Genomic DNA, 16,376 nt, shown 5'->3' with positions numbered 1-16,376 from the left:
TATATCCGTCTATGTGTCTCTCTATCGGGTAGTCTGCTTGTTCGTATATCCGTCTGTGTGCCTCTCTGTCAGTTAGTCTGCGTGTTTGTATACTCGACTGTGTGCCTCTCTGTCAGTTAGTCTGCCTGTTCGTATATCCGTCTGTGTGTTTCTATGTCTGGTAGTCTGCGTGTTCGTATACCCGTCTGTGTGCCTCTATGTCAGTAAGTCTGCTTATTGGTATATCCGTCTATGTGTCTTTATGACAGGTAGTCTGCTTGTTCGTATATCCGTCTGTGTGTTTCTCTGTCAATTAGTCTGCGTGTTTGTATATCCGTCTGTGTGTCTCTCTGTCAGTAAGTCTGCTTGTTCGTATATCCGTCTGTGTGTCTCTCTATTGGGTAGTCTGCCTGTTCGTATATCCGTCTGTGCGTCTCTATGTCTGTTAGTCTGCTTGTTCGTATACCCGTCTGTGTGTTTCTCTGTCAGTTAGTCTGCTTGTTCGTATACCTGTCTGTGTGTTTCTCTGTCAGTTAGTCTGCTTGTTCGTATTCCCGTCTGTGTGTTTCTCTGTCAGTTAGTCTGCTTGTTCGTATACCCGTCTGTGTGCCTCTCTGTCAGTTAGTCTGCTTGTATCTATATCCGTCTGTGTGCCTCTCTGTCAGTTAGTCTGCTTGTTCGTATACCCGTCTGTGTGTTTCTCTGTCAGTTAGTCTGCGTGTTCGTATTCCCATCTTGTGTCCCTCTGTCAGTTAGTCTGCGTGTTCGTATTCCCATCTGTGTGTCCCTCTGTCAGTTAGTCTGCGTGTTCATATTCTCATCTGTTGTGTTTCTCTGTCAGTTAGTCTGCGTGTTCGTATACCCGTCTGTGTGTTTCTCTGTCAGTTAGTCTGCGTGTTCGTATTCCCATCTGTGTGTCCCTCTGTCAGTTAGTCTGCGTGTTCGTATTCCCGTCTGTGTGTCCCTCTGTCAGTTAGTCTGCTTGTATGTATATCCATCTGTGTGTCCCTCTGTCAGTAAGTCTGCTTGTTCGTATACTCGTCTGTGTGTTTCTCTGTCAGTTAGTCTGCGTGTTCGTATTCCCGTTTGTGTGTCCCTCTGTCAGTCCGTCTGTTAACCAGTGTTGAAGTTCTGCCATAATAAATGATTCATTCAATGCTCATGATTATTATAAAACATCTTAGCCATACTTACGTTTCTAGAACGTATCTTATTATCACCAAGACGACGCCGACCAGAATTCCAAAGTGGAGGTCGTGGACTTTTGGATAATATGTGTTGGTTCCGGGTTTGTTCACCAAATGTGACCAGCCCAATGCGGTGTCAACAGATCCATCCTCGTGATGAAATCGAACGGGGAACCAAATACTTTCATCCCACAACATGTCATAAATGCTTGTGTTTGACATCATTCCGTATTTTTCTTTTGAATTGCGTCACAACAGTCTCTGAAATACAGATATATTCAAACAGCATCAGTCCTCCTGCACTTATTACACATCGGTATCAGATTCATTTTATGTGAAATATTTTAAATTGATAAATGCATAGTTTGTGTCCCAGTAATGGCATTTTATCAGTTTAAGCCCTTAACAACAGACCTTAGTGCTGCTTGCTAACCACACAGAACAGTATTTAAGAATAACAATCCGTTCTGATTGATGTGTCCAACTTATGCAGTTATAGTAAAATACAATATCCAGTGCAACATGTGTGTTACAAGCTCATTTTTATCCATATGCTGCACAATAGCAAAGACAGCAGTTCAAGGGCAGCATTCCCAACCTGCCATTCCCTGCCAAATAACTGTTCATATGGGGATAACACACATCTAAACATCAATATGGTGATTATTCTAGCAGACTATATACAGACAGTGATAAGCCGAAATGAATGTGAATGAAGCAAAATCATGAGATATTTAACCAATTGAATGGGACGCTGAAACAAAACCTAATTGAACGATTGTGTAATAGTGAACGCTAACTACCAGGTTGTTACTGGTGTGACTATTTGTTTTGTCTTTTATTAACGCATTTGGTACAAATTTCTGTTCCGCTAAATTACTGACGATAATTACTACAGGTATATGTTATGACCAATACATGTACTTCAATAGTCAAACTTTTATGAAAATATACACACGGATACTCACATTGTATATCGCCATTTCTAGCATGGAACGCGGGCAGATTTTGTTGTCATCATTACTGAACTTCAGTCATAACTAGTGATGTTCCGATGATCGATTATAATCGAAAATCGATTGGTTGGGCCTGAAATCGGCGACAATCGATAGTATTTGGTTATAATCGATTATCGAAAAAAAAGAAAAAAAAGTAAGTGTTCAGATGTAATTTCTAACAAAATGGCTGATGAAAGCCACAATGAGCAAGAAAATGAACTACTTTTTATACAACAACACTTAATAACTTCCATCATAGACATAAGGTATATGCATATAATGATTAAGAGTTTAATACTGTACATGAATAAAACTACAACTCGGGTACTATCTAGTATTTTAAAAACCGATTGTACTATCGATAATCGGTTACTTGAGTGGAACCGATCATCGATAGTAAAATTGCAACCGATTCCCAACACTAGTCATAACAATATATCTATTTCAGGTGTATCGGAAAACCCAATGAGTTCCAAATTTACCAAGCCGTTGGTCCGGAAGACGCTATATAACGATTATATCATTAAATGTGTTCATCATGCTACACCCCCATCCAGATGCCCAGTCAACGCATTAAATAAAACAAAATCCATTCCAAAAAGTTGCCAACAACAGGAGATATTGGCATTGATATTTAAAATGGCCTTGACGTTTATGCCAGAAATCGGTTACAATGTACTGACATAATAGCTTAGCTCGAAAAGGCTAGCTTTCATGGACAAAGTATTACCATAGTTATCAAAATCTTACACACCCAATATCAATGATACCGGACGCTTGTAAAATACAATATATACGGATTTTACTGTTCGTGTGTTAGTACTGAATGTTTAAAATGACATGGCATGACCAGGAAGAAGAAGAAGAAGAAGAAGATAAATGAAAATAGAGTAGGCAGATAGGAACATAACGGCGACATTAATACACAGTTTAAATACATATGTAAAAAACTACTTGTGGAATAACCATAATAATTATACTATTATCATAAAATTCTTTCTAACTATCACCTTACATGGGTTTACTAGGTATTCAAATAACGTACAATACACTACCGGCTTTAGACGGGGGCGGAACTGTCGCGTGCCCCCTCTAAAAGTGTTAAATTTTACTTTTTATATCAATATACAAGAAGCAATATAAATTTATGCACTTGAATGCAATATTTCAGAGTTAAATGTCTCAATCTATCGTTGGGGAACACTCCAAGCCCCAGTTAACCCACAAAACACATGTATTGTTCGGATTCTATGAGAAGCGAGCGTACGTTCTGTGTTGCACATCCAAAGTGCGTCCCCTCTAACGCGAAATCCTAAACCGCCCCTGTAATGTGAGAGCGACTAACTTCCGAATGAAAACGGTTACACACTTATTTGTTTAATTATTAAAGAAGGAATAAATAACATTAATGATCATGAGTTGTATATACTTACTTATCCTAAATACGGTAGTCTACATATATAATTATATACCAACATAGTTCCATGTAAATGCATTGTATCAGTTTTTAAATATACACACAGTTAAAATCAACTCACAGAACATGCGACCATATCCAATAACATACAAACATGCTTTGGACTATGATACCACGGAAGTTTTTACAAGGAGGAAATTGTATCATTTCAATAGCTGAAGGTTGCCTCGTCAAAAACATCACTATTTTGTTATCATTAACCATGCCCGAATCTTTTTGTCAACAGTGTTACAATTAAGTAGTGGCGACTTAAGTGTCCTTTTATTATGCATTTCGGAAGTCGCTGCTTTAAACCTTCCGTTTGTTATCAATAAAAGGGGAATGTTTATACTTTTGCCTAAAAATCAATTCAAAACAAATGATGAAATTATTTAATGATCATTAGTACACAAAAAAATAAAGCTAGAATTGAATATAACCTCCGGATGGGATTCCTGTAATATAATCCAGCAAGTTCTGTGTAATATGAATTTGATTAGCTTTAGGTAATGAATGAAAACTGACATGTGTTACCATTCAACTCATAATAGAATAAAACAGATATTATGGTAACAGCTCGGCTAATCAAATACGATCTAATTTCCTTTACCTGATTTTAAGTCGCTAAAAAGCATTACGACCAATACACATAAGACAGAGATGTTGACATGTCACTCGTATGATTGTGATGATAACGATGTTGATAATGACGACGACGACGACAAAGATGATGATGATGATGATGATGATGATGATGATGATGATGATGGTGGTGGTGGTGGTGGTGGTGGTGTTGGTGGTGGTGGTGGTGATGATGATGAATATGATGATGATGATGATGATGATGATGATGATGATGATGATGATGGTGGTGGTGGTGGTGGTGGTGGTGGTGGTGGTGGTGGTGTAGGTTATGATGATGATGATGATCATGCATTTTTACCGCAAACATTGTCCTCGTACACAGGATATTGTCATCTTACCGAATACACAGTGGTTACGTTCAACCAATTTCAGTTCTTTTAAAGAGAAACGTTATTTTTTTCTAACGTTGTTTAATGTTTAGTAAAAAAGTGGTGATTTCTCACTGTATTTGGTGTTGGGGGTCATGAAGCACTAGAAATCAATGTGATCTTGCCTGCAGTTTGGTCAATAAATTTTATAATAAATAGGAACATTATTTAGTGGTATCTGACCTTTCACGGTCAGCCCGGGGTTATCCAAAATACCAAATTATAAGTTGTTTAACCATTTTGACACCTCAACAGTAGATGATGTCACTTAAATTCGTTTCCAGCGTTTAAATATGAAAACATGTGGATTTTGATTTTTTTTATATATAAGTATGGAAAGGCATGGGGGTTATAATAAGTGTTAAGTACTTTCTGCATGATTTAATGTAAAATACATTAGTTCATTAATCAATTTGTTTAATTGACACTTGTTAGTAAATCAAAGCATGGCTATACCAGGTCAGACAATTGGCTATTTACTACGGTTACCACAAGTGGAGCATCTACTGTTGTAGTTTGATTTTGGAGCAAGGGAGACAATCTGGAAAAATAGCCCCTTTTTTAAAAACAGTGAAATGTCAAAATGTTATTTCACTCTTTCAGAATGTTATTTTCAAAACAGTGAACTTTCAAATTTATTTCACTGATAAATCTCTATAAATCACCGGAATGGACAGGATAAAATGATGTTTTAAGCTGCACATTTGTAAGAATACAGGGACAAAAGTACTGTCGATTATGTAATACTTCATTTAAATGATTTTAACTTAATTCAAATTTTGAAATAATCGAATCACCGGAATTCTCCGATCATTCGCCAATAATATTCACACTAACAAAAATGAATAACCGAGAAACCTAAACCACTCCTTTAACAAACGAAGAATCATTAATACGATAAAACTGCACAGAAACATCTAAAAAAGCAATCACTCACGACGCAAAAAAAAACTCGATGAAATACCCCAAAATATTGATTGATTATCAATTGACCAAACTATAAATGAATGAACCAATATAATGTTAGCATGCGCCTTAAAAGTATACGGAAAAAGAGAATAAACACAACAACAAATAACGATCCAATGAAAAAGAATCATTTTGTAATTGCGATAAATGCGTTACTTTTATCATCAAGTATAAATTATGCTGATTTTTCCTAAATGACATTATAACCAGTATTAATACAAATTCTAGAAATATGTCTTAATTTAACGCAATTTTTAATGCTCTTGTTCGTAGACGATGCGGTAGTATTCGGACATGCCCACGGGCTTCACAAGATTAATTAACGCAAATACACCACTTTCGCCAAGCATGGGGCTTAACACTCAATCATAGAAACAAGCCCAAGCCATGATATCGAAGGAAGGCCTACATCCTATTACTGTTCTGGTCTTCATAAACAGAAATCGTTAATATTTACCTTTATCTTGCCGTGCATTTATTCAACACAAGCGAATTGCACAGCATGCATCGCACTTTCTTCACAACTTGTTTATAATAAATAATAAAAATGAACTACCAACCAAACTAAAGCTCCTCAATTCGCTTGTCGTCCCAATATTAAACTATGGTACCGAGATATCCACGAGTGTAAACATATAGAAGTTATAAACACTAAATTCTGCCGAAAAGTTATTAAATGTGAAAACAATTAACACACTTAGAGCTCGATACCTAGAACTATGGTAAACGCCACTTACTATGAACAGAAAGATATTAATGATAAACTATTGGACCCATCAACTCAAGTCGAGTACAGATTGAATTCTATATCAATCATATTCAATACTTCGATCTTTAGTTGATGATACATGGGTAAACAAACGCTGACAATTGATAAAACAACTATTGACCTGCATGGGCTGAGCTACATTTGGGGAAATTATAGTATCAACGACGTCCCAATAGAGCTTATATTTCAACTAATTTACGATACAAATGAGCAAATTTGGCATGCCAGAATCAACAACAATACAACTAATCTGGAAACATACTGCTTATATATTTAGGAATGCTTGGATGAAGTTAATTAATTAAAAACAATTCCGCACTGCTTTCATAAGAATTAGTCTGAGTGCACACTCATTAAGCATCGAAACAGGCAGATATAATAATACACCGAGAAAACAGAAAGGCTATGCTTTAACTGCAATCTCAGACTATCATTTTCTTCTAGTGTCATGGTGATCTTAATATATTGTTTTAAACGAAAACACTTCAGTTCATATTATTGCAACTCTGCAATTCTACAAAACATTTAAAACCTTATGAAAACAACATAAAAAAGAAATAAAAAGAAACTATAGCCAAATTCATATACTATGCAAATAACTTCACAACCTAATGCACCACCTAATGCAACCATGTAACCACGCCCCCAGGTCGGGGGAACAGCGGGGACTTTGACTTTCGGTCCAGCCAAGCCCGGGTAAAGTCCCCGCCCTGCGGGGATGGACTGGTTAAATCCCCCCGCACCCTAGGGATCCTAGGTAAGGCCAATTCACCGCTATTTTTGGCGCGAAACAAATCCACCGCATTCACCTGGCACTGCGGGGCCACTGGAAAGTAAAAACACGGCCCATTTCCCCGGGTATCCCCGGTTTACCATCGGACCTGGGGGCCGTGGTTATAACTGACTGGTGCATAACCTCAAACGTAAAATATAATCCATCGCCACGTGCTAAAATCATTTTAACTCATATCATAAACAGCTCGGTAAATCAGTATCAACTCGATCTTGATTTTCCTTTTTTCGAAATAGCAAGGATATGATAAAATCAACATTAGAATATAACCTATGCTCACTCATTAAAAACTCACTTCGTGTCATCTAACTATTACATAATTCATAAATCTGCAACTAAACCAGCGTCAGATTGTATAATTTGATTTTATTCATAGAATAAATTGTCAGTCGGTCAAGTATAAAGTTTGCATTAAAAGATGTTACTCAATGAAATTCCAAAATATTCAGTAGGATATATTCCCTTATAAAAATAGTTCATGAGTGTCACACTTTACACTCGAATAAAATAATGTTACATTGATTCACTTCCGTATTTTGTAGATTTAAATGTTCGCATTTTAATTAATTGCGTCGATGAAAAATGTTGTTTGTATATGCTATATGTACGTAAGTACCTGAACGTAGTATTGGAATAAATGGTAAAAAATGTACATGTCTACCACACCCTACAACCAGTCATGTAAACATTATGCACCAGTCAATTGTAACCACGACTCCCCCCACCCCCAGGGTCCGGGAAATAGCCGGGACTTTGACTTGCGGTCCAGCCAACCCCGGGTAAAATCCCCGCCCTGCGGGGACGAACTGATGGTTAAACCCCGGCCAAATGCCCCCGCACCCCAGAGACTCTATATAAGGCCCAATCTCCGCTAAATTTGGCGCTATGACAAAACCACCGCGGTCACCCGGCCCTGCGGTGGCACCTGGAAAGTAAAAACACACGGCCCTTTTCCCCGGCTATCCCCGGTATACCCCCGGACCTGGGGGGGGGGGGGGCGTGGTTACAATTGACTGGTGCATTACAAACAAATTATTTGCGCCTCGTGTATCCTGCAACAGAAAAAAATCACACCTCGCACGGCTCGCAAGACTGAGTGTGTGTATACCACGTGATAAATTGCGTCATAAATGCGGAGGGCAATAGTTTGCTTCGAATGAAGACTTTAACAAAAATAACTTTACGATTTCTTCACCATTTTAAATGAAACATAACGCAGTCTACACCGCTTACGAAACCCCGCATTCGGTCGTTTACCTAAGTTTGATTGGGAGTTTTGCTTCTTAAAACTCTTCGACAAATCTTTTCACAAAACCGCCGTCTGACGGAGCAGTCAAAACATTATTTTCGAAACAGGTTTGTCGAAGTGTTTGATGAAACTAATCACCTTATCAAACTCAGGTAATACAACGAGAACAGGGCTCTGTAAGCGACAAAGACTGCCCTTTATTTCATTTAAAATGGTGTAGTAAAAGAAAAGTTAGCCTTGTTTTAAGTCTTCAATTTAAGCAAAATGTTGCCTTCTGACATAGTATATATATGATGTAATTTATCACGTGGTATACACACACTGGGACTTGGATTTTAAAAATATGCAATCAATATAAATCTAATCAAATGAATGCAATGAACGCCAGGTCAGGTGCGCTAGCTTTCCCAATGGAATATAAACTGCCGCCACTACGTTAAGTCAGTTGGTCTTTTTTTCTCAAAACATGGCTCCACGTTCTTTAAATATTCATGTGATTACATGGGTTTATAACCCATGAGCACGCAAATGGGCTAATAACACAGCCACTGATAGCTTTAAGGTACTAAGTCACATAATTGATTTTGGCAACATTGCAAAAATGTCGAAAATGACTTATTGTTCTAGCTTTTATGAACGAACACCAAACAAAACCTTGCAGCTATTCATTATAACACAATCTCGGTCTACAGTCATCCGAAATTTAAAATCGTTACTAAATTTTACGCAAAATAAAGCATTTCCTGTCAAATTCTTAAACACATGTGAAGAATAGAGCTCTGATCGAATCCTTTGTTAAAGCTGATATCTTGCAGATTGACCGTTGTCACATTTTTTAGTCTTGGAATGAGCCATTTTTTTGCGTGATTGAAACCTATCATACAAGACTGCAAAATATAGTGCTAGAAAACAATTTGAAATAAACCATAGCCAGCCAGCTGTTCATCAACTATAAATTGATATGTTATCAAACTGTCACGTGAATGACCGTTAACGGCCATTTCAACCGATGTTATCGAATATAATAGATATAAGTCATTTTATCAAATTACATTCATATTTTAGTGATGAATAGAGTTGACAAGTACAGTTATGTTGTGGGTTTTTTCAGTCACTAAGAAGAGTATGCATTGATACAAAAATAATCTGTTAAAAATCCAAGTTATAATCTTGCATTTATTATGCGTTTTGACTAGAAAATATTATATTGTAGATTGCATCACAGGGACGGCTGTATTAAATATATTAATGCACCAGGTAATTGTAACCACGCCCCCCCCCCTTCCCCAGGATCCGGAGATATACCGGGGATAGCGGGGAAAATGGGCCGTGTTTTTATCTTGCAGGTGGCCTCGCAGTGCCGAATAAATGCGGTGGGTTTTTTTTCGCGCCGAAAGTAGTGGGGAATGAGCCTAACCTAGGATTTCCCAGGTGCGGGGGCTTTTTGCGGGGATTTAACAGCAGTTTGTCCCCTCAGGGCGGGGATTTTACCTGAGATAGGCTGGACCGAAAGTCAAACTCCCCGCTTTTCCCCGGACCTTTGGGCAGTGGATTACAACTGACTGATACATAACCGTGAACGTTTGAATCAAATAAGAGAAAAATAAAAATTATATTTGTAACATATTACGTGATTTATATTTGCGCTATACATTCTAGTGGAGGGTGGATGGCAGGCGATTTGTTTGTCATTATCGTTTCATTTTACGTAATAATAGATGCTTTTTAACAAATACGTCTGGCATTGAACATAAATGCCTGTTCTTTTCAAACCAACCTGTTTTACGTCTTCCCTTGTGACATAAATAAACTTCTGAGGCTAGGATGCGCAAATACAATTAGAATAACTACGTAGTAAGATCAATTCATTCCCTCTATTGACGGGCTGAACGTCATAGTAATCGAACGAGACAAGTGACTCAAGTACCTAGCGTTGCCACAGTGCACGTATGTGAAATTATAAACAAAATCGACGACGGAAAGTGCCCCTTGTAACGAGAATAAAGCATACATATAGTGTAGGTAAACTCTCTACAACAATACATTGTTTCATGTTTAAGAGTGTGTTCTTTTGTTTTGTCTTCATATTAGCTTCCGATTCAAGTAGGCGGAGCGTCGACGTGCAATAACTAGCGTGCAGATAAATTACAACGATATACACTTATACACGCCACTTAATTGAACGTTGTTTTTGGCATCATGGTACAGAACAGTGACATCACCAAGCAACCTCGTGACCTCGTGTCTCACGCAGTAGCGCTCGTGTATGATTTCAATAACTTGGGTTCTGGATGCAGTTATTATTACTTATGCCAGACATAAATCGGTACGAACATATTGTTTTGAACGCAACCATATTTTTAAACGATACATTATGCTTGTGAAAACAACCGGACTATTTGTACGGAACTGCATGATATAATATAGTATTACGATGTTTGTCTATTGAGAATAATGATACATCCATATACGATGGGTTTTATTGCATCTACAATTCACTGTTTGCTTTATTGCAAATGTCAATGTAAACCCACTGAGCTCGAAAACCTATCGTCAACATACTTTTTGCAAACATTTAACCTCTTCTTTAACTAAATTGGTTGTTATCATGTTTCATTTTTTCTTCAGTTAGTATTTTCATGAGTATGTATGTGACTCACATATGTTTGATATGAAGATGTTAGCTGAGTAACCAGTAATTGTTAGGGAATGTTATGTTAAAAGATGTCAAACAGTCAGGCCTTATAAATATAGGTATGCTAAATATATCTTGACATAATTCGTTGTCATGTGCTTATGATTCACGAACATACGCGTACTTAGGACGTTTAAGATCAATGTCATGTTTACAAGATGGATGTATAAACTCCCATATACGTTTTTGCGCAACGAACACTTAACTCCGTGTAAAGTTGGGAGTGGGGAAAAGAAAATGATTTATTTAACAAAACCTGATTTAACTGCAATCCCCACGCACACTTAAAACTGTTTTATTCTGTTATTACGACTTCCTTTATGCAGTTCAGGGACGGATTCGGCGTAAAAGGGCCGCATCTTAGGAGCGCAAGCAAGAAAGTACCCCCCCCCCCGCCCTCACTGACGTAGAAGACGAACAATACATGGTTTTAATGAATACATTAGCTTGAGGTCGTTCTCAAGACCATATTTTAGCAATTCTTGTCTGAAATGCTGCATTTAGGAACACCCTTTTCATACTGACTTATAAAAACAAACTTGAACACGTTCAGAGGGGGCGTGCACTGGGCTGCGCACCCGTCTCAATCTGCAAGCGGTAATAACCCTCCTTCTGTAAAAATCTTTTCGAAAAAAGTCAGACAAGCAAAAAATGAAATATTCATACTGTTAAACGCCTGAACTTTTGACTCAATGTGAACACGCCCTGGATGTTGAACACTGTAATGTTAATGTGAGCCGAACACAGTGTTCAGTCGTTAAACTGTTTAAAGATCTGAGAGAGACATAAGCGTTTCTTAGCACGAGTTAGGCCGACACTGTTGAGATCTGAATCAGTCCTTGAACTCTAGGGTATTAAGCTGCGTTTTGTTGAGCATTTAATTTTTAAGAAGGTTTTGTGGGTGGGTCTTATTTTTTACTGGTCAAGAAGGAAGTTTAAAACAGTGACATTTATTACCCTAAATGCGCGTCTTTCTAGAGTTACTGAAGTTACTGAGTTAACTTAGCTCTACTTAAAATGACATAAATATACGTGTAGTTCAGTGATTAATCTTATTTAGCTGAATTGTGACAAAAGTTGACAGCTTATAGGATCGCGCTCGAGTCTGTTTCCTGGATAAAAAACCAGTCCTGATGTTCATTTTGAGAATCTATCAGAAGGCATCCCTTTGCACTTATGGGTGGCGAACCAACATATTATTGCGTGAGAGCTGGCCATATCTGCGATCAGACCACTGTCAACCTTCATTCAAATATACATGTGCACAATTATGTATCACTATGACACAATCTTTGCTCTGCATACCAACGAAGGTAACTCACTAAATGTGACATCATGTACGATGAATGTACACGATTAGTTCAGTTATATCTGGATGCACGTAAACACCTAAGAGTCGGACTTTAGTCGTAACTTAAAACCTGTATAAACATCAGAAATGGTAACATGTTGATTCTTTCTTGTTTCTGCAAGATTGTTCAGAACATTTTTTAAGTTAACTGGATCGTTGTTTACTTTTAAATCTGCAATACTATAAAAGTTCTATGGACACACATGTGAACTGCGGTATTTGCCACAAATATTGTGATAAATGATTCAGCTATGTTTGTCTTATCTAAGTATATAAGCACATACTAAGATATATCACCTCTAGAAGGTTACAACGACATCGTTAACTATGCAGTTAACTTTAACAAACTTCAGAACAATAGGCCTATATTGTTAATTTGAAAAAAAACAACAGGCTTATGTTCATTTATTCACTCAATTAAATAGCAAAATAATAAATAAACTATGACACTAACATAATTTCAATTCACGACCAAATGCGACGAGGACCTTTACTGACACGGACCCCTGACAACACAGTTAGTCCTCTCACATCGTTACAGGTGCATTCGCCATGTTCACTCAATGCACACTCATCATTTTGTTGTGCATCCATCACCCACATGTCGGATCTCTCATATCACTAACATACATCATGTCGAATTGCAGTCTTTTCAGGTCAAATCAGTTGCGATTAAGATTGAAACTTGACGTGTCATGATTATTACTGTTAGATTGGGGCCGTCATCTATCATGGAGACCGGTAAGGTTATTCAAGGACCATTTAACACTAATTTTAATTTAATGATGCATCCTATATACTGGTTAAAGCATGTAGCACATCCTGGTGGTGTATTATAGAATATTTAAGCTGTTAGAACCTTAGCAACCAATAATTCTAGCTAAACTGACGTTCCATTATAGTTGTTGAAAGTAATGCCTAAGTAAATTCGATACACAATATAGTAACGGAATGATAACGAAAGAGAAACACGATATCATGAAAGTTTCCGACCCACAAGTACGTTAGTTTTAATAGCCAATGTTTCCATTAACAATAATGCTAAACTGTAATGCCCCTCAGGCCCCCCCCCAAACAGCCTAATTGAAAATTCAATAATTGCCGATATATAATAAGGAAAATGAATAACCGAAAATATAGATACAATGAGTGCAGTTGATAGTTCTGATACTTATTATATATCTGAAGTAGGGACATGAAATTATATCATGACCGAAACGCATGTTTGTAATATGATGTCAAGTATTAGTTCAACATATTTTTACTTTACACATAACCCCTAATTGATACCAAAATAATGCCAGGTCATAAGACATCTATCATTCACTTATTGGAGTATTGAATGGAATCCTTATTACATGGTTCTAAAGTTCTACGTTTAAGATATGGTAATCAGGAACATCAGCATCATATTTCGGCAAATAAAGTCATGGGCGTAGCTACACCAGAATTGATGTGCCGGCGCGGTTTGTTATTGGTAATTGCTATTTTCTAAATGTAGGATGCTCTTATGGGCGTTTTCCACTGTATCTTCGAATAGAAAAGAAATATAACGCTACAACATAAGACTTGCTATTATTTATACCTGAGGTATATTCGCTCTACCTCTTTAGTTTTAAATGGATTTGTTTTTTACTTTTTATAAATACCAGTTTAAAAATCACCTATAGTGCCTACATTGAGCTACGCCAGTGTAAACATGAGATCACCTTTGTCATGTACATCAGTGAGTTCGTGATAATGCATCATTTGTAAGTGTATTTAGTATTTCATTACCTAAGAAAAGTTCATGTCTCCCAATCAACAAAGTTTAATTTACAAACAATCAATACTCACAGTAAAACAACTCACATTTCACTATCACTATTATACCGTCTGTAATATCCGCTGTACAGTCACACGACAATCGTTAACATATGGTGTATTATAACATCACGCCACTGAACAACGTTCATATACAAAACAAACGCAGATATTAATCATATACACTGTAGATAATTATGTCAATTTAGCCCACTCATATACAAGTGAATATAGTAAGTTATTTACCTGTGTGGTTTTCCAGATAGCTACACTTTATATGTTCCAATTTCAGACTCCCTATCACCTGATTTACCACCACTGTTCAATACTTTAGATGCATTTAACCGCTGAAGTTGATACGGTTCAGGGTCAGCATCAACATAGACTGGCTGCCTCACAGCCTTGCCACCAAACCACAATCAAAGCACGGTAAACGTAGCAATGTAGCATAGCCGCCGGTTTAAAGAAAAAGAAGATAAACTTCACATATGAATTATATACGGCAACGACGATGATGCTGACATGATGCGAATGTTTTTAGTCTTTTTGCAAATAAAATACTGTTTTATTTTATGTCATAAAAATGTAAAAAAATAGTGTTGTAAGTTATTTCTTTCATTGTTTTTCATTAGTAATATTAAAACAAAAACAAAACGCGAAAGACAGTCTACGATAGTTGGTATGCAAAGTATAAGTTGTAAATTATTAGTTTAGTTTAAACATATTTTATTGCATGACGATTCACATTATATGATGATGATAACAACAAAGGAACAGAAACGGTGCAATGTAACAAAGCTTACGTTCATATAACAAGGACATGCAAAGGGATTGGGCCACGAGTTTTACCAACATCAGTTACGGCCCTTTCCCAAAAAATATAAATACAGGTCACTTATAATGAATCATGAAACAGTCAAGGTTACAAAATAATGCAACAACCGATGATGGTCTCCGTTTTTTCTTATATCATTTTTGAAGAAAAAAGCAATAAAAATAAAATACGGTAAACGCATGGACAGATACAAAAATATAGACCGATATGCTAGAGTTTGAAAGCGAAGTGAACACTGACCCTTGCACCAGGCTACTTTCAGTGGATTTGTAATTTGTAGTGTTGCCCCTGATGTGAACAAATGTATCACTGTACTTTCACGCAACTTAAAACTGTACAGATTTTGCAGATAATAAAATATTAGCCCATATAAATGCTGTTGCTGTTTTATCAGTTACAAGCTACGAGGCCACAATTTCCCAAATAATAAATAAATCACCAAAATCGCTTACATTCTTTATTTGTATACAAATCATATGTTTTTATCATTGAAGTCAAATAAGTCAAAATAAAACGAAAAAAAAACGGTTTTCCATCGACCTTTCTTGTGCCCCTTTAAAGCTGCACCTTTCACAGATTTACCATTTTTACAACTTTTTTTATTTTTTGTCTAGGAAGGAGCAAATTTTTGCGTAAATATCTGCCAATCAATGTTATAAGATTGCTGACAAAAAATCAGATCGTAGATTTTCATATTTCCGTTCGATATTCATGTTTTATGGCTTAAACCGTTACTAACGGTTTAAGAAAAATGCACAAAACATCAATTTTTGGACTTAAATATAAAAATCGGCGATCTAATTTTTTGTCAGCAGTCTTATATAGCTGGCTTCCATGAATTTTCGCAAAAATTGGCTCGTTCCAAGACAAAAACAAACAAAAAAGTTGTCAAAACGTTCAATCTGTGAGAGTGCAGCTTTAATAGAGGTCACACACTATATTACTATATTGAACGAGTGTTGGCTGTGAGTGTTTACAGCTGTTACAGCGAGTAGAACCGTATCTTTGTCCACTGACACAGCTTTTAATGAAAGGTCAATACCGGCATCTTATTGAAGTGGCACCACTTAACACAACACTTGGTTAGGACGTGTTTATAAGCTGGACCTTAACATCAACTTAATAATGACTTCTTTATACACAACATTAACTTTAAACATGTAGCGATCGCAAACTAAATAGTATACAAGCATCAGGTCAGTGAGACATTACATTGTGACCCAACTGAAAATTAACCCCCAGGGGCCATTTTTCACAGGCTGACAGATCTATTTTGAAC

At 36.9% G+C, this 16,376-nt stretch overlaps 1 protein-coding gene across 10 annotated transcripts in view; it reads right to left on the bottom strand.

Annotated features, from left to right (window-relative positions):
• Window positions 1–14,669, bottom strand: part of LOC128234681 (ceramide synthase 4-like) — a 28,166-nt gene extending 13,497 nt beyond the window's left edge. Inside the window, exons 1-3 of one of the 10 annotated variants that reach the window (XM_052949086.1) lie at window positions 14,509–14,669; window positions 2,135–2,255; window positions 1,174–1,427 (exon numbers count right to left, since the gene is read on the bottom strand). In XM_052949086.1, coding sequence (XP_052805046.1) covers window positions 1,174–1,391 — 218 coding nt within the window. In that variant the 5' untranslated portion in view covers window positions 1,392–1,427; window positions 2,135–2,255; window positions 14,509–14,669. Of the gene's footprint in view, window positions 1–1,173; window positions 1,428–2,134; window positions 2,256–3,597; window positions 3,729–6,162; window positions 6,284–6,339; window positions 6,359–14,295; window positions 14,447–14,508 lie in introns of those variants that run through there. The other 9 variants (XM_052949113.1, XM_052949094.1, XM_052949135.1 and 6 more) reach the window with 9 other exon arrangements.
• Window positions 14,670–16,376: the final 1,707 nt, after the last annotated feature.

Source organism: Mya arenaria, chromosome 1, assembly GCF_026914265.1.
Source record: "Mya arenaria isolate MELC-2E11 chromosome 1, ASM2691426v1".
Lineage (NCBI taxonomy): Eukaryota > Metazoa > Mollusca > Bivalvia > Myida > Myidae > Mya > Mya arenaria.
The sequence above is the reverse complement of the archived record's forward strand: the minus strand, read 5'-3'. Positions and strand labels throughout refer to the sequence as shown.